This window comes from Sphaerodactylus townsendi, linkage group LG06 (genome assembly GCF_021028975.2).
Source record: "Sphaerodactylus townsendi isolate TG3544 linkage group LG06, MPM_Stown_v2.3, whole genome shotgun sequence".
Taxonomy (NCBI): Eukaryota; Metazoa; Chordata; class Lepidosauria; order Squamata; family Sphaerodactylidae; genus Sphaerodactylus; species Sphaerodactylus townsendi.
This window is the reverse complement of record NC_059430.1, coordinates 93402937-93427636: the sequence shown is the minus strand read 5'-3', so window position 1 is coordinate 93427636 and position 24700 is coordinate 93402937. Positions and strand designations below refer to the sequence as shown.

Below are 24700 nucleotides of genomic sequence, written 5' to 3'. Positions count from 1 at the left end.
GCCTTTGATGAAAACCACTAAAACATTAATCAAATTAGGCCTTTTTTCTATGGGGCCTTTTTTGCTGTCGGTGAAACACTCCAAGAATATCTTCTGCACAAGCTCTATTGAAATCAACAAGATTCCAGAGGCTTTCTTTGAAAAAGAGAAATGGGGCGGGTAAGGAAGGGAGGGGCCGAAAGACAGAAGCTAGCAGCCAACAGTCCAACAGTCCCAGTTTTGTCTTTCTTGTTTTGAAACGAGAGTTTTGATCAAGGTCCCCCAAGCAAAAACGGTGAGGCTCAGATGGATGGATCAGCCAGCAAGCAGTTTGGAATAAGGTCTGTGGGATTCATTGGTGTGACATAGACTGTTCAACCATCCTGTTGAGCACAAGTCTTGCCTGGGACAGACTGGGGTGGGTCACCAAAGAGGCTGAAGCTCAGGCAATGCTGGCTACAGACCTCTCACCATCCACAGTAGTCTCCATCTGCGAGGCCAACAAGCAGTTCTGGTACTGATTCCATGTGATCTGCATGGAAGAAGGAGAGACACCATGCACTACCACGGTTGGAGTAATCAGAGGTTGATCCCCCCCCCCCATTTTTCCTACTTTTAAAAACTTTAAATGGCTAACCTTTGGCTGTAAAAGCTCATGGGTATGTCTTAGGTGCAAAGTGAGGGATACCAACAGGTAGCCAACCTTCCCTCTCCTGGCTCAGTTTTGCTCCCTAACCCAGATGCAAAATGAAAAAGGAAACCCAAAGGAGCACTGGCTGCCTGCTGGCTGTTGGATGTGTGTCCATGACTGCGTCCATGCTGAAGTCTTGCAGCTAAATGGGGTTCAGGATGGAACATCAGTATGTGGAAGGAATGCCAGTAAAAGTTTTTGATGGGACTAAAGAGCTCTGAAAAGTGTTTGACAGAAAGGGAAAAGATAGAGGGGAATGACTGCCCGGAATCCTAGTGTGAACCCTTCACAGATTTATGCCAGTGCACTAAAACAACTGCATAAGGTATGTAAAAGGTCATCAAGTAGCAGATGACTTATGGAGACCCCACAGGGCAGTGATGGCGAGCCTTTTCGAGACCGAGTGCTCAAATTACAACCCAAAACCCACTTATTTATCGCAAAGTGCCAACATGGCAATTTAACCTGAATACTGAGGTTTTAGTTTAGAAAAAATGGTTGGCTCCGAGGCATGCGTTACTCGGGAGTAAGTCTGGTGGTAGTCGGTGGCTTTGCTTTGAAGCAACCATGCAACTTTTCCAATAGGTGAATCATGACCCTAGAAGGGTTTACTCAGAAGCAAGGCCCATTTCCAGCAACCGAGCTTACTCCCAGGTAAAGGATCGTGCTTTAGTTCTTTGCATGAAAATCAGTGGGATTTAGGTCTTAGGTTTCACGCTAATAATCGAGCCCAGTGGCCCAGGCCAGCCTAGATGTGTGTGTGTGTGTGTGTGGGGACTCTGTGTGTGCCCACAGAGAGGGCTCTGAGTGCCACCTCTGGCACCTGTGCCATAGGTTCGCCACCACTGCCATAGGGTTTTTAAGGCAAACCGCTCACACAAGTGGTTTGCCACTTCCTCCCTCTCATAGAGACTCTTGTATTCCCTGGTGGTCTCCCATCCAAGTACTAACCAAGGCCAACCCTGGTTAGCTTTTGTGGTATGACAAGATCAAGCAAGCCTGGGCCATCTAGGGCCCCTTCCGCACATGCAGAATAATGCTCTTTCAATCCACTTTCACAATTGTTTGCTAGTGGATTTTGCTATTCCGCACATCTGCAAAGTGCATTAAAAGTGGATTGAACGTGCATTATTCTGCATGTGCGGAAGGGGCCTAGGTCAGAATACTCGGGTGTTTAGTGAATCCTTATTGTGAGACCTCGTGTCACTTTCCAATAAAGGACTAGCAGTGCTGCGGATACTTTATGGACTATTTATATTTGTGTTGCGGATACTTTATGGACTATTTATCAACATGTCAATGTTAAAGGATAATGACACCAAACATGCTAAGTTTTGTTATTTTAAAATGGTTTGTTGTTGGTATTTGCAAGTGTCTGTCACAACCAGTCATGAAAGCGTTAATTATCTGTGTGTAAACAGGATGTTTAGGTCACATCTGATCAGCATACCTACTGATCAGCTATTGGCCAGTTTGAATAGCCATTGCTTACATGTCTGCATGCACGTATACCAGAAGTTATAAAGTTAACCTGTTCACTTTATTCACACTCTGCGTCAGTCCTAGCCATGTGCTGAGACAACTGTAAATATGTAACAGTGCAGTATAATATTTATTTTTTTCCTCCATGTTTCCCTTTTAGTTAGTAAACTTTGTTTAAAGTAACTCATAAGTATCTGGGTCTTTATTAGCATCTGCTAAACTCTGCTAATTATGTATACCTACCATCATTTGTTCACTATATAGAGACCTGGATTCAAATCCCAATCCTGCAATGGAGGCTTGCTGAGTGATCTTGGGCCAGCTGCCTATTCTTGGATTGGCCTATATCACAGGGTTGGTGTGAAGGTAAAATTGAGGAGTGGAAAATGATGTAAGATGCTTTGGATCCCCACTGGGGAGAAAGGTGGGTATAAATGAAGTAAATAAATAAATACTGCAAAAACGATCCTCTGAAATGTGTGTAAGGTCAGGAAACTGGCAGGGAGACGGCTGAAATCCCCTGGTCCTGGTGTAAATTGGGGCCATAGCAGCACTTAGGAAACTAGTTCCTAGCCTCTGCCATTGACTGTGAGGAATGAGAATTTGGTTATGTCTAGTCTGAATCCAACAGAGCCATTTTAAGCAGGTCTCCCCAGATTTAATCAGTGGGGCCTATTCCCTGGAAATATGTTATTAGGCTGGCACTGTAAATATGCTGCACCCTCAATCTAGACTCAATCTAGACTCAATCTAGAGATTCTCTCAAGGACCAAGATGAATCCCCTGGCTATTTTCAGTCTCCTTTGTCCAGGATCTTCTTCTCAGGTCTCCTGCAGTTGTGTTAATGCCTTACCTTGATGTATGTCAAATCAGAGAGGGCACGGACTGTGTAGTCTGCCAGATACTGTATATTGGAGGCAGGTAGGATCTGGTTCAAACTCCTTACACCAAGATGGTGCTCGTGAGCACTTGATGTGTTCAAGCGACTGAGACTGTTCAGAGTGCGTGTATCTGAAAGAAGAAGAAGAGCAGTTTGGATATATACCTCACTTTTCTCAACTGTAAGGAGTCTCAAAGCAACTTACAAATTCCTTCTCCCCACAACCTTGTGAGGGGGGTGGGGCTGAGAGAGTCCTGAGAGAATTGTAACTAGCCCACGGTCACCCAGCAGGCTTCACCTGGAGGAGTGGGGAAAAAACTGATTCATCAGATTAGAGTCGTCATGCATATGAAGGAGTGGGGAATCAAACCTGGCTCTCCAGATCAAAGTCCACTGTTCTTAACAACTACACCAGACACAGGGCACAGTAAGACAGGAAGTCTGCCTTTATGCTGTTCCCTGCCGCCTTGTTTCACCCAGCCAACCTTGCTCCCCTTCTTGGAACAACATTGACTACTGAACAGGAGGCTTTTGTTCTCAAATGGGCAGTACGGGGGCAAGCCTCTTTAATTGTATCAAGAAACAAAGGCGAATTATATATTGACATTTCTAATAATATGCAATTGTCATTTATCAAGTCATTTAAAAAATAGTGGTATGATGCGGGAATGGCAGCCATGGGAGCAGGGGCAAAGAAAGCACAGAGAAACTCCCATGTGGATGTCCCGTTGCCCCAGGGAATGTCTCAACAGCAGTGGAAAGAAAAAGGAAACTATAACCATGTGGATGCATCCTTATTCATACACCATAAGAGCCAGCTAGATATACAAGAGTACATTCTGCATCATTAAGGCATCATTTCCCTTGCAAAGCCTCTAGGGTGATTATTGCAAGGGAAGGCTGGGGGAGAGACTTAGGATTGATTTGTGTTGCTATTTATTCACTCCTAGGCAGATGGACCAAAAACAGCGGCGTGAAAATGGTGTAAAGCCTTTTACACTGTTTTAAACCATCTTACACAGTTTTCAACCCGTTTTCACACCACTGTTTTTGGTCCATGTGGAATCTGCCTTACAGTGGTTAGCAAATTCATTTTGTTACAGTAAAAAAGCAATATTGTTAGAACCCCCAAGACAATGACTGCTCTGCCTGGTTTTTTTTTTAATTGTCCGAAGTTGGGGCTGCTGGATCAGAGCCCCAAACTTTGGTGACTTTCAGTGTCTTTTGCAGGAGGTCTTTGTGGCCTCAGTACTGAGATCAGAGGAGTTTAAACTCACCTTTCTGTCCCTTACTGGGTCTCTCCACTGCCTTGCTGCTAGGACCCCCCAGGCATCCAAGAAGTATCCCCAGGGCAATCTTGTGAGCATTCTCCTCAAATCTGAGACAGGAAGTGGTTTCACCCTTCCCTGGGGAATTTCCCTGGTCCTCTTCTGGGCCTCCTGGCCAACTGACAGCAGCTACTGCACATGGCTCTTTATAAGAGCGACCACATCACTGGGTGGCAAGTAATTGCTCCCCCATCTGCTGACTGAGGCTAGCGTGGTATAGTGGTTAAGAGCAGGTGCACTCTAATCAGGAGAACTGGGCTTGATTCCCTGCTCTGTCACTTGAGCTGTGGAAGCTTATCTGGTGAACCAGATTAGCTTGTGTACTCCATCACATGCCAGCTGGGTGACCTTGGGCTAGTCACAGTTCTTCGGAGCTCTCTCAACCCCACCCACCATGCAGAGTGTTGGTTGTGGGGCGGGGGAAAGGAGATTGTAAGCCCCTTTGAGTCTCCTTACAGAAGATAAATGGGGGATATAAATCCAAACTCTTCTTCTATGTGCAGGGTTTGGGCTCCGCAATCACCGATACAAAACTGTCAATGAAAAGCCCTTCAGTGACACAATAGAGAATGTGGTGGAGGAGCTGATGGGAAGGAGGACTGTTGGAAGGAAAAGGCGCCTGTGAATTACCACGAGGCGGAGTTGCTGATCGGGGTGGGGGATTGGAACGAGCCCAGCTGACACTGCCCAGATAAGGGCGGAACTGGAAAGGGAGCCATTATGGGAAGGGGCAGCGTCACTGGATGAAAGGAGGAGCGAGCCGAGGCTTTAAAGGGACTTGCCCTCCTTTGTTCAAGCCATGGAGATGGGGGTAGGCCCCTGTGCTCTTGTGGCGGATTGGCGCATGGGTATTGATCTGGAAGGGCAAGGGGAAGGGGGCTAGGGAGCCGCGCCTTCCCCTTGGGAACGGCAACAGTGACAAGAGGCGACCGCCCTGTCGAACCGGGCTGAGAGGGGGAACATCTCTGGCCAGGAGTGGCCGCCTGGCAGAGCCCCACAGTAGATCGAAGCTCGGGACTGGGCACCCGTCCTGCTGAGCTGTAGCACGTACCCGCATGACCAGATCCAGACCCATGCTTAGCCTCACGCTTCTGCTCAATAAAATGGCTATGGCCAATTTGTTACCCCAGCAACGGTGTGATGTATATCATTATAGAGGGGCCTCGCACAAGAAGTGATCCACCCTCGGGCAGCAATGGACAGTGCACTGTTGCTTCATGCTAGCACAGACTTTGGAGCCTCAGGGGAAGGCAGCAGACAGTTAGTTTAAGGGGCAGATAGGGTACTATTTGACCTTTCCTTTGTTCCCCCCTGCTGCTGTGCTTGTGTTACCCAGAATGATACTCTCAGGAGCTCCTTCTTTCTGTTCATTTCCCTTCTGTTGCTCCCTTCCTCTGGCCACCATGAGGGCTAGACATGTTTCTCCATTCTAGCTTAGATAGCTACAAAAAGCTTTTACTTGGCCTTTCCTATACAGTATGGAATTCTCTCCAGTATGGAGTTCTCTTACAATAAAGAATTTCTCTCCCCCCTGCCCACCTAAATGACAAGTCTAAGTGAGAACTTATTCCTCAAACAACCAAACTATAGAATTCCACTGTGCAGAGCTCTGCTTTCAAGGATGGTAACTGCTGGGGCAAAATATTGAAGCAGTGGAGTATCTGGGGGACAGCACTGGAGTATCTGGGTCAGAGGGGTAGATGACCCTGGCACATTCAGCTGGGTCATGTGAGGGTGCATTTTGCCCCCCCCCCATTTTGCCCCCCCAAAGCCCTTGGCTGAACTCCCCCCTCCACTGGACTACCCCCCTCCCTTGCAGTCACCTCTGCAAAAAAATTGCCTACAAACTTTTTCCTTCTCCAAGTGTCGCTGGCCAGCAACACATCGGGGGCAGGGTTATGGCCAGGGAAAGAGTACACAGGTGGTGGTGGTGGTGGTGGGAGTTTGCACTGGAGTTTGCACTGGAGTTTGCACTGGAGAATACACACCACGTGATGCAATAGTGTGTTAGTCTGCGTTCTTCCCACAAAGATTGGAGAAAAGCAGGTTTGGAAAAGAACATGCCAAGGATATGGAAAGGGCAGCTGGAGCACAATTAGCGCATGATGTTGTATGGATGCTCTAAAAACAAGTGTTCCACTTTGGAAGCCAGAAGCAGAGAAAAAACTGTGCGTGGAAGCAACTTTTGGTTCTCTAGTCTGTTTCAATAATTTGTAAAGCTGTCTCCTTGTAGCGCCATTAGAGGGCAGCAGATATCTGCCCAAACATGGACTGGTTCTCACTATAGCCCATGGTCAGATGACTAACGCTCGCCCCATCTCTTTTTGAAGGCTGGTTTTTCTCTGTCATTACCAGATTCCTTTTCTTCTTTTGAGGATTTATCTAAAAGTACTCCCAAATATTTGCTTGTTCTCTGCGAGTTTCCAATCAATCATATCAAGGAAAAAAAACCTTTGAAAAACCTGCTAAGAGCTGTACAAGTTTCCAAGGGCTTCTGCAAGTTCATTTATTTGTGAAATAAAACCTAACTTGCTACAACACAGCAGAACATCTCTGAATCCCTCTGCTCTTTGTGTGTGTAAAGTGCCACCAAGACGCAGCCCACTTATGGCAACGCTTTTTCAAGGCAAGAGACTAATAAAGGTGGTTTTCCATTGCCTTCTTCTGCATAGAGATCTGCATTTTCCTCAGTGGTTTCCCATCCAAGAACTAACCAGGGCCAACCTTGCTTAGCTTCTAAGATCCAAGATCAGCGGTGGTGTATCTGCCTATGGACAAGGGAGGGCCCTTGCCTACGGGCCCAACGATTTCAGTCACATGGGGGTGCCAAAATGTCTCAGCCCTGCCCACTCTGGACGGTGGCCCACTGGTTCCACCTCCCAGTCCCTGCAAGCCACCAGAGCAGGAGGGCGGGGGAGCTCTGCAGAAGTGTACCGCCTGTGGCGACATGGGGCCACCCAGCAGGCTCCCGCCTAGACAGGCTGGCCCCCTTCAGCCCCCTCATTCACCCTCCCCTGGCAGGCTCTGAGGCTCAACTTCTGGCAGCCAGCCTCTATGACTTTATTAAAAGGGCAATTCTCCAAAGATTGCTTTCCCCTTTAAAGATTGCTTTCCCCTTTAAACAATCTTTGGGGAATTGCCTCTTTAAGAAAGTCATAGAGGCTGGCTACCAGAGCGACAGCCTGGAGCCAGCTTGGGTAAGTCCGGGGCAGCCTGCTGGGGAGGAGGGGCTGCACGTGTAAGTGCTGTGGTGCTTACTCATGAGTAAGCCACAGTGCTTACTCAAGAGTAAGTGGGGCTCTGCTGGGGGGGGGTGCCCGGAGGGTTTTTGGTGTCCGGGCGCCATTTGGACCCGGTATGCCTCTGAAGATCAGGCTAGCCTTGACCATACAGGTCTGAACCTTTTCTCTTTAGGGAGTTTTACAAATTATTATTTAATTTTGTTTGATATCACAGCTGGCAGTTCTTTAGCTGGTTGTTGGCCTTTCATGACAATTTGAGCCCCACCCAGAGGCCTAGGATGTTGTAATGTATCAGCATGGTATTGTTGTTGTTGTTAAAGGTGAGCTCCTAGCAAAACTATAGCGCTCTTTGTAACACCTCAGCTGTTCTGCAAGAAAAACATGCCAGTGCACGCTTAGAACTTTCTGGAATGGAATGGAGAATAGGGAATAGTGTCATTGCTTCTGAGCATGCCCTGAAACCTTTTTTCTGTGTGTTCAAGGGTGACCTTGACAAGGAAAGAACAGCTTGCAAATTGGTCTAGCCAGTGCCCCCATTCTTGCACAGCATTTAGAGAAGTGGTTGCAATTAGGAGTTAGAAAAACAGAAGGGTGAATTGAATTTTTTGCACAGCAGTAAATACCCACCATATTTATATGAAGCTTGGAGTAATGGTTGAAGTATTGCGCTAGGACAGGGCCCCCCAACCTTTTTGAGCCTGTGGATGGATTTGGAATTCTGACACAGCTTGGTGAGTGCAACCACAAAACAGCTGCTGCAGCTTACTTTCAGTCACACTGAAGACCCTTGTGCAGTGGTGGCAGCTACTGCCAAGAGCCACATATTTTTAAAAAATCTGCACAGCCAGTCAAATCTCCAATGAACTATAAAAACCTTGCTGGATAAAAGCCCCCCCCCCCTCCCCAATCCACTTTTCTAAAAACACTTGGCTGGAACCAGAAAACGTATCAGCAATAATTTGGCTTCTCTAGCGCCCCCTCGACGTGCGGAATTTCTGGCGCCTTTTCAAATGGCGCCTTTCGACGACCCCGCGCAGAGCGCGGGGTCGTGGGGAAGCCGGGGCGCGCGCCAGGAATTGCGCGCGCCGGGAATTGCGCGCAGCAACCCTCGGGCAAAGGTGAGTGGGGAAAGGGCCTTATGTTCAGTTCAATCCAGTTCCCCCAGGGCTCTGACTTTTCCTGGAAGCTTGTTCCACCAGGCTGGAGCCATAGCCGAAAAGGGCAATATGGGAGAGGCAGTATCTGAGAGATCCAGGTTCAGTGGCATATTTGATTAGGGACGAGCAGTACCCTCTGCCCCCGGGAGCCACTAATCTGGTCACGTGGGGGCGCAAAATCGGCCCCTCCACATGACCAGAAAGATGGCAAGGCAGGAGGACATCCTGCTGCCTCGTCGTCTTTGGGTGTCCTTGACCCTGCCCATGTTGTCATTGACATGGGCTGGGTCGAGGGCACCCGGCTGCAGCCGCCCCCCCTTGCTCCTGACTCCCAGCCAGCAGTCCCTTCTGCCCTCCCCTCTGGGGAGACCAAAAGTGACTGCCGTCACCCAACCTCCAAGACCTGCTTTTATAAGCCCTGACACAATTTGTCTCTGGGCGCCATTTGCCCCGATACGCCTCTGTCCAGGTTCGAATCCTTTCAAGGAAGACTGGCTACAGCCCTGAGTATGTGAAATGGCCCTTTTGGCACCAAGCTAAATGTCTTTAGTGTATATACATGCAGTATACACTTGAAGCATGCACACTAAATAAAACTACCACAGCAGACTTTATTGGTGGGGAGTGGGGTTCCCACTTTGCTAAAAAAAGTTTGGGCAGACAGGTCGGAGGTACAATCCCCCCCCCCACCCCCCAAGCCAATTTCTTTTTCCTTTAGGATGCCTGACATTTAAGTAAGCAATTAAGCTGAAGGTCCTACTATACACCAAAAGTTGGATCTTCCTCTTCAAAATAGTCCAGTCAAGTGTGCAGGGCCCCTTTCTTGCTGACATTGAGGCTTACCAACTCAGGCTTGGGAAACTGCTGGAGATTTGGGGACCCATGCCTGGGAAGGGTAGAGTTTGGGAGGCACTCAGCAGGAATATAATGCCATAGAGTACACTGTCCAAAACTGCAATTTCTGGTGGGGGGGGGGAGGGGTGGAACTTATGTCTGTCGTCTGTAAATCTGAAAGAACTTCAGATCCCACTTGCAAGTTGGAAACGCTGATATCCTGCTTTTTTTTTTTTAAGGGCAGGGAATAAAAGTCAGCTCTTGGGAAAGGGATGAGGGCTTCAGCTTACCCAGGGCCATTATGCCAAAGTAGGAGAAGGGTCCATTCTCAAACTTCATGTTCTCCTGACAAGCTTCAACCTCCACTTTTCCCTGTATAAGAGAGATGGTGTTAAAATCTTCAAGGCCTGTGTGACGAATGCCCATATTAGGCATTTTGGTTTCCAGGGAGAGTCAGCCCTGAAGGGGTTAAGCCCTGCCCAGTCCTGATTGGCTGGAGGGAAATGGCCAGAAAATAAAAAGAGGCAGTTTGAGAGCTGAGGGTTGTTTTGTCTTGGCTCTTTTGTCGTGGTTGGTTCTCTGAGTGAGATCCAAGAGCAGAGAGCAGGTCAAGTATCAATCTGTCACTGCTGGTGTTCTGACAGGAGTCAGTCTGCTCTGACTCAAGCTGAGGGAGTGTGTGGAAGGCCCTGAGTCTTGGTGGAGTGAACCGCTGCTCAAGTGCCTGGCAGCTAGCCTGCCCAGACATAGAGTCTGTCCACCCCTGTTCTAAACCCAGTCACCAGAAGTCCAGTCCGAAAGGGGGCATTTTAGGCCTAGCAGGGGACTGATAAGGTAGGTCAGTGATGGCGAACCTATGGCACGGGTGCCAGAGGTGGCACTCAGAGCCCTCTCTGTGGGCACATGCAAACAGTGTCCCCCCCCCCCCCACACATCTATGCTGACCTGGGCCGCTGGGCTTGATTATTAGCATTAAACCTAAGACCTAGTTTTGGGGAAATAGTATAGGTAACCCTGTTAAGCGCTGTTAAACCCCACTGATTTTCATGCAAAGAACTAAAGCACGATCCTTTACCTGGGAGTAAGCTCAGTTGCTGGCAATGGGGCTTTCTTCTGAGTAAATCCTCCTAGGGTCATGACTCACCCATTGGAAGAGTTGCACGGTTGCTTCAAAGCAAAGCCATCAACTAACACCAAGCTTACTCCCGAGTAACGCATGCCTCGGAGCCAACCGTTTGTTCTAAATGTATTCAGGATAAATTGCCGTGTTGGCACTTTGCGATAAATCAGTGGGTTTTGGGTTGCAATTTGGGCACTCGGTCTCGAAAAGGTTCGCCATCGCTGGGGTAGGTGGCTAGTGTGTGCCAGTCCTACCAGACTTAGACTTGGGGTATATGAACGAGGAAGGGGTGTGTGGAACAGAGACCATCTAGTGTCTGTGCGATAACAACTCAAAGCAAAACCTTTTATGTAAGGGAAGCTGCAGTAATTTTGAAACCTCTTCGTGAGAAAGCTTAAGTTTTGAACCTCTTTCCAGAGAAGTGATACCTGCATGTGATCACAGTCTTGTGTAACTGTTGAATAACATCTCAAGAAATAAGTTTTCCTTCTGTAACCGACCAGCTTTTGAAACCTCTCAAATCACCTGAGAAGCCTGCAATTTAGCCAAAATAAACTTTACAAACTCTGTTTAAGTTACCATCAGTTCCAGTCTGATTTCTCTCTGTGTGCCTAGCAAAGGTGGTGTCTTGCCGACAGCTTATAAGCTATATCCCAGTTATATTTTTGGTGGCAGCAAACTTTAATATTTTTATTAGGGAGATCCTTAAAGCCATTAAGGAACAATTTCCTGAGGGAATATCTCCCTGGGGCTTGGCACCTTGAAACAGGTACCAAAAAGGGGAAATTTCTTTTTCTCTCCTTCACCCCTTTGTTTGTGATTCCAGTGACATAAGGGTGGCTTAAGAGGTGGGCCAAAACAATCTCCTCACCTTTTGGGGCTACCTTGGTTGTCACAGCCTGCTCAGCCAAAAAGACCAACTGCAGCTGCTTCCATGTGGGAATGAGGTCCCATTGTGGAGTTTCTGCTGCAAACACCCCAACACTCCGATTTTCCTTCCCCTTCCTTTGACTACCCCACTTTCTCCCTTCCTTGCATCATCAGCAGGCTTTTAACCCTGCTCTTCTATCCAATGAGGTTCAAAAGCTTAGGATATCATTGTCCCTCCCTCCCTTTTATTTTCACAAGAACCACCCTTTGAGGTAGGCTAGGCTAAAAGACTGGCTCAAGGTCACACAGAGAGTTTCTGCAGCAGACACTGGCGATTAATCCTGTGATAGTCACCCAAAATATCCAGGTTCCCTTGAGATCTCCTCACAGCTGAACTATGGAACACAGATCAGTCCCGTTTCTGGTGCTGCACCCCACCCCCCATCACGGGATTTTCTTGGACCTGCTTGTATATGCACCTTTTTGGAAAAAGACTCCAATGGGAGCTAATAGGAGATAGGAGCTACACATTTGAGGGTCCATAACTTTGGCCCCCATGAACCAAACTTCATCAAAATTGTGTGGTATTCAGGAGTGTCTCCTAAAGATACTCTGAAATTTTGGTGCTTCTAGCTTAACAATTGCACCCCTGAAAGCAGGCAACCCCCCCCCCCCCAAGGGGCAGGCCTAGATGTCTTCACTAGAAACACGCTGCAGTGAGGATGTTGGAACCTGGATGAAAAGGTGCCGATTCTTTTGAAACTTGGTTGTATCTAGATTAAATTTTCAGTGGGAATTTGGCCAGAGTCTACCTCTGTCTCCCAGATCCTAGTCTGATACCATCCTAACTGGCGCTATGTTGGCCTTCCTGCTGATATCAACTTTTGCTGTCTTGAGGCATCTGAACAATTTAAAAAATTGGCTTCAAAACAATATCTTGAAAGAAGAGGCAGATGGAAAGGGCTGGTATGGTCAAGAAGAGAAAGAGAACACCCAATTCAGCACAGTTCCTGCAAGGGACTTTTTTGTACCGACCTACTCATGCTACATCCAGTTTGGTATGGACTTCTCAAATGTTATGCCCAAGGCCGGGAGGAGTTTTGTGGTGCAAACAATCACCTACATTGACAGGTTCCCAGTAGTGGACTCCTTGGCTGCACCACAGAGGATCAGATGGCTAAAAGTCTTGTTTTGTTCCCAGAACCTCCTGCTTTCTCTGCCAACAGGAAGGTGTAGAGTGAGCAGTGCGCTACCTGTAAGATGAGGATGAAGTAATCAGCCGCCTTGTTCCGCTGGTACAAATAGTGGTGGGGAGCCTTCTTGTTCTCCTCATCAAACTTGAGTTCACAGATGACATCACGGTGTCTCAGGAGACGCAGCAGGAACTTCTCCGGGAGGATAGAAGGAGAGAATGGAGGCACTGCTACATGCCAGGGAGGGATTATAGAGTTAGGGTGGTGGTAGAGCATCCCTGTGTTTACTTTTGTTTGGGGGTTGGGTTGCATTCAGCCTGAGGAAGAGTTCTGGAGAGCTCAAAAGCTCACCTACTATTTCATGGTATTTTGGCTGAAATGGCATTCAACAACATGACTTCTTGGTAGTGGAATCCTGTTTATGCAACCTTTTCCCAAAAGGTTTGCCAGGCTCTTACTGGCCATTTCCCACTTCTAAAATGGAGGTTGATATGCACCGGTTTCATTTGCTTCAGCACCTTTTTAGCGCAGGTTCATGTTCCCCACCGCAGCTTCTGTCCCATTGGTCCAATGAACGTGCAGCCGCGCAGCAGCTACGCAGAACTCCCCACAATCCGCTCAGGGGCTGTCCTGATTGGCTGCTGCGTTGTGCTGGGGCGGGAAATTTTATTTTATTTTTAAAAGGACGAATCAACGTCTCCATGCATTGCCGAGGAATCCACGGCTATTTGAGTACACACAATATGCCCATGTGCGCTCAAAACAACGTGCAGACGTGGATTTCCAGTGTTAAAAATAAAAACACAGGCTGCGCATGCATCGTGCACACCCCGCCGTGGCCTAATTGGACAGATGGCTCTACGTCACCAGCAGCGGCGGGAAACTCAAACCCAGAGTCACCTCCCGGACTTCCCCACAGTCCCGCGTTCTGCGTGGGGTTTTCCAAAAGGTGCTCTTCCATCCAAGAACTGAAATACTGCACGCTGAGGGGGAAGGAGAGTGGCAGAATCGGGGTGGCTGCGTTGTCGCTGCTGAGGCAGTGGGGAGTGCTGCAAGCCCCCGGGTTATGTAGCCCGCAACAAATGGTGAGTGGGGAAATGACCACTGTTGGGATATACCCGGCTTGATCTGTACATTTGCAGATACGATTGATATAAGTCTCCATATCTGATTAAGGGCAATTTGACTCGCAAAATCTCATACCCTCAAAAATCTTGTTGGTCTCTAAGGTGCTACTGGAGTCAAGTCTAGCTGTCTGATAAGTTTCCAGTACTCTCTCCTCCAGTACTTCTTTGGACACATCTTTCTCTAGTCAGTGGTTAAAAACTAAGTAGCTGGTAAGGTCAGCAGGTGGTAGAATGAAGACCTTTTGCCTACACTTGAATATTTCAGTGTTAAAACAGGTTTTGAGTTCCCAGCTGTAGATAATTGGACCTGCTCACATTAAACTGCATTTAGTATACCTGAGTCCAGACTACACAGTGGTAATGGAAGGGGATACTTCTCCCTTGGGTAAACACATTCCCAAAGAGAGCCATGTATACTTCCCTGAATTCACTAGATGAAGGATAAAGAAGGGAGAGGCCAAAGAAAGGAGTAGGTGGTGCCAAGTGAAGGCCCTTCATCCCCCAGCTTGCTCACCACCTCCCCATTTCAATTTCCTATATTTGTTTCTTTTAAAGCTGCTGGATGCTTGAGAGCAATGCATGTTAACACTCTACAGTCCAATCTGAGGCACTTGCCTTGTGTTACAGGGCACACAATGTGCCATGCCTGATGACCCTTCCCCCAAGTTGAGGACTCTGACCTGTGGAAAGAAAGCGGTGTGCAGCCAAGAGTAGCTGAGCGGAGATCCTGACTCTGGTTTCACTATCACTACCCTTGAAGGCAGAGAAGTCTCTCCTCCTCCAGGTGCTGACTCGTCTCTTGGTGCGGTTGTCAGCTGTGAAGGAAGTAGATGCATTAAAGGTCACCATGCAAAGTCCACCATGTTGAATTGGACACTAGGAAGGGAAGTATACGGTGCATCTCCAGGTGGGACTTGAGGATTCTCAGAATTACAGCTGATCTCCAGACTACAGAGATCAGTCCCCTGAAGAAAATGGATGCTTGGAGGGGAACTCTATGGCATATTGTTCCCCACTGAGGCCCCTGTCCTCCCTAGGCTCCACCCTCAAATCTCCAGGAGTTCCCCAACCAGGAACTGTCAGTCCTACCTCTCTTCCATCCACCAGTGGTGGGGAAGAACCTGGCAACCCCAACCCCAACCCAACTGCTTGCAAACTGCCATCTTTGCACATGAAAATGTAATGCAGGGAGCACAACACTCAAGTGCAGCTATTTTCTAGAGAAACGAACAATCAAAGGAATTAACTGTAGATATCTGATTCATCTAGGATCTCTGACTTGATTATCTCTTCTATGACGTCCTCCAGAGTCACCACGCCCACTACTTCAGAAACAGGGTCACGCCCACCTTCAGTGCTCATCTTTCGAACAATAGCCAGGTGAGATTTACCTGCAGAAAATATTTTGATGGCATTACTGTGAAAAGCATCACGCCAGATGGGTTTAAAAAACAACAACAAATTAACTTATTTGGGGGCGGGGGATGGTTTTTTTATTGATTTTCAAACTTTACAATTAAGATAACAAGCAACTTAACTATTAATGTTAAGAAAAACAATTACAATCTTGTATTTTTGTCATAATGAAGTTTCATATGTACATCTTTATCTTTTCTTCTCTATCCCCCAATAATATTACAGATCTCAAAAATACAGAATTCTCTTCAAGGAAGGTTAAGCATTACATTCAATAAATAATACTCTTTATCTACTCTTGACTTGAGGACAGTGAGGCTCTTAGGTTAGATTATGTATCATTCACATCTGAACTCCTCCTTTCTTGCAAGATGTTCGGGGGAGTGTACATGGTGCTCTTTATCTTTGCAACAATTCTGTGAGTTAGGTTCAGCAAGAATGAGTGGCCTACGGTCACCTAGAGAGCTTTATGGCTTGGCAAAGATTAGTCTGACTAAAGTTAAAACTGTGAATACTTCAGGAATGTTGAGAAAGAGTGAAAATGTGTATGGAGAGTCCCCACCTCCTTCCTTCTCTTCCTGACTTCTACTTCGCCCCACCAGCGAACAGGTCCCTTGGGCTATCTGCCTGGCCCTGCTAGGACCCCGTTTGGCTGGCTTGCTCCGAACTCGGCATCCTTCTTCAAGAGAGGGTGTGCTGAGCAATTCACGCCCTTCCATGTTGCATAGTGAGCCAGGAGCACACAGCCTGGCAAAGACAGGCCTGTCCTCCAAGCTGGCCATCTGCGATGCTGGCAGCTCATCCGCAGGCCAGCCTAGCTTCCCGCGACCTGCTGGAGAGCCAGTGGGAGCCGCTATGTCCTCGGTAGTGTACCCAGGCCTGGTGGTGCTTCCCTGCAGTGCCCCGACTTCTCCAGTGAGTGGGATTGGGCCTGTGGCATGGCGGGCATGGGCAGCAGTTGCGTAGGAGGTTAAGAGCTCGTGTATCTAATCTGGAGGAACCGGGTTTGATTCTCCGCTCTGCTGCCTGAGCTGTGGAGGCTTATCTGGGGAATTCACCCCACACGCCAGCTGGGTGACCTTGGGCTAATCACAGCTTCTCAGAGCTCTCTCAGCCCCACCTACCTCACAGGGTATTTGTTGTGACGGTGGAAGGGCAAGGAGATTGTAAGGCCCTTTGAGTTTCCTACAGGAGAGAAAGGGGGGATATAAATCCAAGCTCCTTCTCCTCCTCCTCCTCCTCCTCTTCTGCTTCTGCTTCTCCTTCTCCTTCTTCTCTTCATGGAGTGACTGCAAGTCGGTCAGGGAGAAGTCTGGGACAGCTGCAGATGCTGTCCCTGGACAATGCACCAATAAAATATGGCTGTCATTTAGGAATCCTTGGTCCCTCATACATGCAGTGCTTACTCCAATGCTGTCAGAGCTGCAGTGGGTTTTTCCTGTTTTTAAAAAAATGTAAGTTGGATCCTCCTGATGCAAGTGTCTTCCGCTGAGCCTAGCAGTCATTTTTCCCACCCATTCTATCCATACAACCTCCAGCTGGGAAGGTTGCCTGTTGCCTTCTTTTTGTTTTGGTGCCTCTAGGGCAGGAGTGTCCAACTCTGGCGCTTTAGATGTTCATGGACTAAAATTCCCATCAGCCCCTGCTGGTATGACCAGTTGGCCATGCCAGCAGTTGGCCATGCCAGCAATTGTAGTCCATGAACATTTGAAGCGCCAGAGTTGGACACCTCTGCTTCAGGGTCTAGCATTACTTTGCTTGACCCTTTAAATTTCATGTTGATTCAATGATCTATTGCCCTAGCAATAGAAAAATACTTCACTGTTTGAATTTCTAAGCACTCGTTCCAAATCACCTTACAAATGAGTGGTGGCTTATATATATACACATTTTCTTGTAAATAAGGTAAGAGTTGAGTTCACCTTTCTTACCTGTTTTGAATTCTTCAAGTACGGCATCCAGTTTGGTGTCATTCCAGACAAAATGGACAGGGTGGTTGTAAAACTGTATGATGGTGTGGAGTGGGGTGCAATCATCAGGGTCCACAAAGGTAAGGTCCTTGATATACAACATATCAACAATATTAGACCTCTCCTTGACATAAACAGGGATGCGAGTGTATCCACTTTCCGTGATGTCACTTATTGTGTCAAAGTCCAGGATTGCATCACTGCTTAACAAGAAGCAGTCACATAATGGAGTCATGACATGTTCCACTGTCTTGGACCTCAGTTCCAGGGCACCCTGGATGATATTCAGCTCCTCCTTCACTAAGTCACTGTAAGGCTCAGTCACCTTCAGCATCTCCATAAGCTTCTCTCGATTGTAAACAGTGCCCATTTCTTTACCAAGCAAAACATCCAGAATATGGCTGATGGGATAAGAGACTGGGAATGTCAACAGCATCACTAACCTGGTGATAAGGATGGTGTTGGCACCCACAGCCAAACCATGACGGGAACAGATAGCCTGTGGGATAATCTCCCCAAAGAGGACAATGCCGAAGGTGGAGAACACAATGGAGATAAAATTAGCATCTACCAGAGAATCAAACAGGATAGTAAGGCTGACATTCACTAAAACGTTGCCCAGCAGCAACGAACACAACAAATAGTTGCCCTTTTTGCGGATGGGCTCAATCTGAGCAGCATATATCCTCTCGGTTTCTGTGCCACAGTTCTGCACGATGCGCAGCTCCATGGGATCTAGCGCCATCAAACCCAGATTGAGGCCGCTGAACAGTGCTGAAAGTGCCAAGAGGATGACAATGAGGGAGATATGAAGCCATAGTGGCAGGAAAAAGTCCTTGCTCTCCATCACTCTGATCAACATATCATCAGACAAGTGCTGGTGCTGCAACTGCCCAGTCTCATTCTTTATGCACATCATATATGTCTTGCTGTGGCTCTTCTTCCTCAGGATCTGGACATGCACGAGTAGAATGGCAGAAGTATGACGTGAGTCATGAATGGAGTATAAGACATGCAAGTCATGGTTGCCTTCAGAGCAGCTAGTGTTAACGCTGGTGGCAGTGGAAGGGACCTCCACAAAGTGTGCCATTTTCCCAATTCTTGAGTCAATGCCCTGGCCATAGACCCGGAGGTGGATTGTGCTTCCTTCCACCACTTCAATGGTGCCCTTGTCTGAGATTCTAGTACCTCTCTTGGTGCTTTGTTCCAGCCTCATGCCTATGATTATTGTGCCAGTACTGGTAGGCTGAAGTAAGGGAAGAAGAAGCAAGGGTATTGTCAGCGATGCTGATAGGAATGTCGTAGCCATTCTCAAATAACTGCAAAATGAAAACTAGGAATGTATCTCTACTGGTCAAGAACTACACTTAGTAAAAGCTTCTGACTGAGCAGTCACTAGCTGGGAATAATGGCCTGAGGGGTAACCCATGTCATAAACCCATCCACTATGCAGACACACCCACCACATTTGCATGCATTCCATCCTGCTGACCTTAAGTAACCTCACATCTGGAATCCTCTTTAAGATAATACATACATTATTACATACACTTCTGTTTAGAGTTGTCCTCACATGAAACCACCTGAGATTGAGTCAGACCTTTGATCTGTCATGGTCAGTCTTGTCTATGTCATTTGGCTGTGGTTCTCCGTGGCAGTGGTTTTAGATGACACCAGCAACTTGATATCTCTAACTGGCAATATCTGGGATGGGACCTGCATGCAAAAGAGGCTAAATCCTAAATACACTGCTGGGTTAAATCCCTCAGGGCTCTGAGCTCCTTCAGGTTGGAGTTGGGTTAGATCCTTCAGGGCTCTGGCTTCACTAGATAGAGAGCTCCGTCAGGTTGGAACCAAAGCCAAGAAAGCTCTGGCTGTTGTTGAGGATAGCTAAATATGTTTAGTGCAAAATGTCACCAAGAAGAATTTCACAGCTGGAATCAACTGGCTGTTGTGGGTTTTTCAGGCTGTGTGATGATGACCATGCAAGCACTCCACACTGCGCCACAGAGAGAAACATATCTTACTGTGATATGCCTCTGAAGATGCCAGCAGGTGAAGTGTTGAGAGCAAAAACTACCAACTGTCTCTCTTTCTATCTGTCTTTCTATCTTTCTACCTTATCTTTATCTATATTCTTTATTCTGTCATCTATCTTTCTATTTTCTATTTATTGTTTTCTATCCTATCCTCTATCTTTCTTTCTTCTATCTTTCTATTTGCTCTATTCTATGTTCTGTCTATATTTCTATTATCTATTTATACTTCTATTTTCTACCATCTTCCTATCTTATATTTATCTTTCTATCTTCTGTCTTTCTGTCTCTTTTCTCTTGCTTTCTATCTTTTTCCTTTTAGTATTTTTTGTTTTCAATCTCTTCTATCTGCTTTCTATCTTCTATCCCTTATCTTTGATCTTCAATCTTATCTCTATCTTATGTCTTCTATTTTTTTAACTTCTATTGTTCTAGCTTCTAACTTTTTATCCTCTCCTTTCTAACTTCTATCTTTTTCTATCTTTCTCTTTTTCTATCTGTTTCTATATTCTGTCTTATCTTCTTTCTATTGATTTTCTACCTTCTACTATTTGTATCTTTCTACTTTCTATCTTCTTCCTGTCTTCCGACTTTCTATCTTCTATCTTCAGTCTCTTTCTATCTTCTCTCTCTCTTTACATCTTCTGTTTTCTACTTCAATATTTTTATCTTTCTACCTTTCTGTCTTTTATCTTCCTATCTTCTATTTGTCTATCTTCTATTGATCATTTTATCTTTTATTTCTTTTTCTCTCTTTCTACCTTCTATCTTTCTATCTTCTAAGGCTATTTGCTGGTTTTGGACAAGTTAGCTCCATTTTTGTGACCTCAGTTCCAAAAAGTACTCTACCTTTTACAGTGAGGGAACAAACATGTTCCTCTGTGTGGGCCAGTATGGAAATCTCAAGTTTGAATTCCCATTTAACAATAGAAGCTGGCAGGATGACCTTGGATCAGTAGCACACTTTCAAGCCCCTTTCGCAGAGGCCAAAAACATGGGTAAAAAAACCTTTTGGGGGGAGTGAAACTTCGCACACATCCTGCCCCTAAAACCAGTCTGCCGTGTGTTATTCTCTCCAAACCAATTTTTTTTTAGTCACTCTACTTCTGAGTAAAAAATCCCACGTTGCAGCCACTCGTGAGCGAACGGCCTGGCAGGAGGTGCTTTATTTGCCTCCGTTTTCCTTTTTAAAATTTTGCGGCTTACATCTGCATGGCTATGCAGGAGCAGATAGTTGTACCGTGAGACATCAGCATGGCTGTGGGCCAGTGGTGGGATCCAGCAGGTTTGCACCACTTCGGCAGAACCGGTTGTTAAAATGGTGCTTGTAAACAACCAGTTGTTAAATTATTTGAATCCCACCACTGCTGTGGGGGTTCATTTGTGCATGCATGGGTGGGAAGTAAATTAAAAAAGAGATGTGTTTCCACGTGAAGGCGCGACAGCAACCTGGATTGTTTCCGTGGGCTCCAATTTGCTGCCTGCACGGTTGCATGTGAATGCGAAAACAAGAAAATGGGTTCCTTTGTTCTGACTGCAACCCGTTATACGTTTGCTGTGTGGAAGAGGCCTCAGACTAACTTCCTTCATAGGGTTGTCTCAAGGATAAAACAGAGGACACTGTAAAATGCTTTAGGCTTCCGATGTGGAGAAAGGCTAAGCATAAATGAAAGAAATAAAATAATAATGTTGCTTTTGGGTACATAAGACTAGAGTAGAAATTCCTCTCGCTTGGATGCTTGCTCAGGTGGTCTAAGGCCAATCGTTATGTGTCCCTATAATATACCTCATGGGTCAATTACCGGGTCAAAAATGCAATTCTGATCTCCTTGGCAGAAACATACCTCATGCTGCCAGCACACACTCAATCAGCTATGCATAATTATCCTCTTGTAATTTTGTGTTTTGTTCCCTGCATGCACAATAAATTAATATGAGCCTGTCAATTAAAGATGTGTGAGCAGAATTTTTAACTTTAAGACTTTGCTAGGGGGCATGGCCTCCACCCCCCACCCAACTCTTTTTGTTCAGTTTAGACATTACTAGTGCAATCTTCAGCAGAATTATATCCATCCAAGCACATTGACTTCAATGGACGCAGAAGGGCATAACTCTTCTTAGGACTGTCATGTACAGTTTACACTTCTGCTTATTCAAAATAGGCCAAAAATGTCTGCTCAGTTGTCATTTTCTGTAGTGCATACTGGCACAACATAGACAGGAAAATTAAGGAAGTTCAAGAGATTTAGTATGCATATCGTGCAATCTGTGAAGTATAGATTAATAAATGTCCCCCACTGCTGAAAAAGAGATACCTGTCCAACTATGATTGGCTTCAGAATGACATGTGCTCTCTCTCTTTCTCTCTCCTATTGGAATATTTTGTGTACAGCCGAGCAGGTGCCACTATAAGAAGATCAAGGCAACCTTGTAAATTAACATAAATATTATTTTCCGGGCCAGTATTATTATCCTTGTATTACAGTAGGGCAGGGGTCTGCAACCTGTGGCTCTCCAGATGTTCATGGACTACAATTCCCATCAGCCCCTGCCAGCATGGCCAATTGGACATGCTGGCAGGGGCTGATGGGAATTGTAGTCCATGAACATCTGGAGAGCCACAGGTTGCAGATCCCTGCAGTAGGGGGAGGGGGCAAGAGGCTGGGGCTGGGAGGACAACAACTTCCCTCAAGCCATGCGCTGAGTTGATGCACAATTCAGACGTGGAGCTCCTTGCTTCGTATCTCCAGCTGCACAGAACTCAACATACCAGCTCACTGTAAAAATGCAGCTGGCCTCACTGCACCCAAACATTTAGTCCTTATTAGTCTGAAGGGCAACTTGATTAAACATGGCACTTCGTCGAATTTCAACAGAAACATCACTCCAAATGATCTATGCTGACAAGCGACCAGAGAGCCACAGGTCAGCATTGCGTTACTTTTCAATAAAATCCAGGCTGACATCATTGTCCCATCTGCCAACAGCCAGCCCAAACCTCTCGGATGATACCAACACCAAGGATGATACCAACACCAAGGATAAAAAGCAATTCTCTGAGCAGTCTGTAGCTTCCGGCAATGAAAAAAGCTTGACACACTCATTAGTTTTTATGCAGTTGGAGAGCAAATGTTTTATTAGGAGCCCAATTTACTTCTGTCAGAAGAGACTATTAAGCAATCCGAGCATGAACAGTGTCAAAATGCTCCCTCTGAATAAAATCTGCTGTTGGCAGAAGGTCCCCCCTCATAGTCAATTTTATCCATAGCCTTAGGTTTTGGGGGTTTTTTTGTTTTGTTTTCATGACTTGATCCTAAAGAAGTTATTCAGCTAATACCACATATAAACCACCTGGGCAATTACGAATCTGGGACATCTGGGATGCAGTCACCCAATGGACAGGTTTGTGCATCAGTCTGCATAATCTCTTGGGGGTATTTATGGTATAAAAAAAGCTGTTGGCCTGGCATATGAAGTGTGAAATAAGGATGCCAAGGGCTGGTAGGATGCATGCTGAATAAGGGAAAACAAGGTTAGGAACAACAAGCTGTGACTAGTACAGAGAACTGTGGGAGCTCAGCTATCTTGCCTCAGGAGTTGGCTCTGAGGACTACTTATTTGAGTTCTAAGTCTTAAAGATACGTTGACCCAGTTTTCAAGGCAAGGAAGGTGAATCTCCTCAGTCTGTCCCTCTAGCTTGCTCCTGTCTCTGACCACCTACAAACTGTTTCCTAAAAGTTTGCAGAGGCAGTCTGAAGTGTGTATTCCTGTTACATGCACCAAAAAAGACTCTTCTTGCAGTACACATGCGCAGAGTGTGTCGAGAGTGTCTGTGGCTGCCTCCTCAGTTCAAGGTTGGCAACTGAGAGGCCAAACAGGCCAGAGCCCTCTACAAACCTGCACCAGAATCCTCTGCCACATACTTTAATTCCTCCGCATAAAAACCATCACAGGGCAGGGTGCTGGGAACAGAGGATGTCTGCAAAAACAGCGTTCTATATAACCCTGCACATACTGTTATTGTGGTGTCTGTTTTGTGCCACCTTTCAGCTAACTGTCTGCTCTGCCCACGAAAGCGCTTGTAGCTGTTCACACCTCTAAATCACCTTTATGTGAAAACTACCATCAGGAACAGATGCTGTTCTACTAAAACCAATTATATCCTGTAAGAGTGATGGAGCCTGCGAAGTTCTTTAACAGATCTGCCCAAATCCCCACTGCTTCCATTTGACAGCCTTCTTGTTAGCAACTCCTGTATCTGAAACAAGCACACACTCAAGAGTCTACTGTGAAAAGACTAACCTTAGACTAAATTATTCTCTCTCTAGCACTGCCACCTCTATCCTAGAGATGTTGCATAAGCACATAATCACAGTGTTTTTACATAAAATGTCACATGTCTCCATGATCATGCATTTAAAATGGGTTAATCATGGGTGTGTCAAGACTGTGTACCATATCTAAGCTAAACGAATGCTTCCTGAGTCAGGCAGTCAGCCTTGCCTTCAGTACACTCTTGCAATTCCATCTGTTGGCACCTAGATGCGGAGGAAACTAAAACTGAGGTTTAGCTCTTTGACACTTAGGCCCTTTCCACACGGGCCAAAATCAACTATTTCGGCCCGGTAAAACACCGTTTTGGTGGGGACCCTCTGCACAGGCGCCGCTGCCTAATTGATCTAGCAGCGCTCTGTTCCTGCCAAAACAGTGTTTTCAAACCTCACTTGGGGAGCAAGGTTTTTAGCAAATGCCGGCTTCCATTCGGTGCCATGCGAACGGCACCGGGTGGCAGCCGGTGTTACTCCCCCGGCCCTCCCAAACGTTGCTTACCTCCAGTCTCCTTCCATTGTGTTGTGGAGGCCAGGAGACATGCCTCCTGGCCTCCGACTCCAGTGTCATGGCTCTGGCCAGGGGGGGCATGTCCCCTGGCCTCCACAACGCGATGGAAGGAGACCGGAAGTAAGGAACGTTTGGGAGCAGCGCAGCCTGTGCAAAGGCTGCGCCGCAGGTGGTGCGCCCAGCAGGACCCTCCGTGCGAACGGTCCCACAGGGGTGCATCGCAAGCTGGCCATGCAGAAAGGGCCTTAGAGCCAATAGGTCATGGTTGCTTACAGACTTAGCTAACAACAAATTTTTTGGACTCCCAAAATTAGACATGGAAGACTCTCAGCCTCCACTCATGGGATTTCCATCCGCATTTTTTGGTAATGCTGAAATGGCAAAGATATCTCCTTTACAGTTCACAAGTATTAACATTAAGCCTATATATAAGTACACACATTGTCAGGATAGATTCTAAAAATCATATGTGTGTTACAGATGTATTTTCTACACAGGGAAATGGGAAATGGCCAAAGTGAAATAAATAATAACAA

The 24700-nt window shown here is 46.6% G+C and overlaps 1 protein-coding gene across 1 annotated transcript; it reads right to left on the bottom strand.

Annotated features, from left to right (window-relative positions):
- Positions 1-421: 421 nt before the first annotated feature.
- On the bottom strand, positions 422-18505 carry LOC125435406 (metal transporter CNNM4-like). The gene is made up of 7 exons (XM_048501605.1): positions 17251-18505; positions 15151-15294; positions 14584-14718; positions 12837-13006; positions 9884-9965; positions 3006-3163; positions 422-511 (listed from the first exon to the last, which is right to left on the bottom strand). The coding sequence occupies exons 1-7, from the start codon at positions 18503-18505 to the stop codon at positions 422-424; spliced, it is 2034 nt and encodes a 677-aa protein (XP_048357562.1).
- Between the last annotated feature and the right edge of the window lie 6195 nt (positions 18506-24700).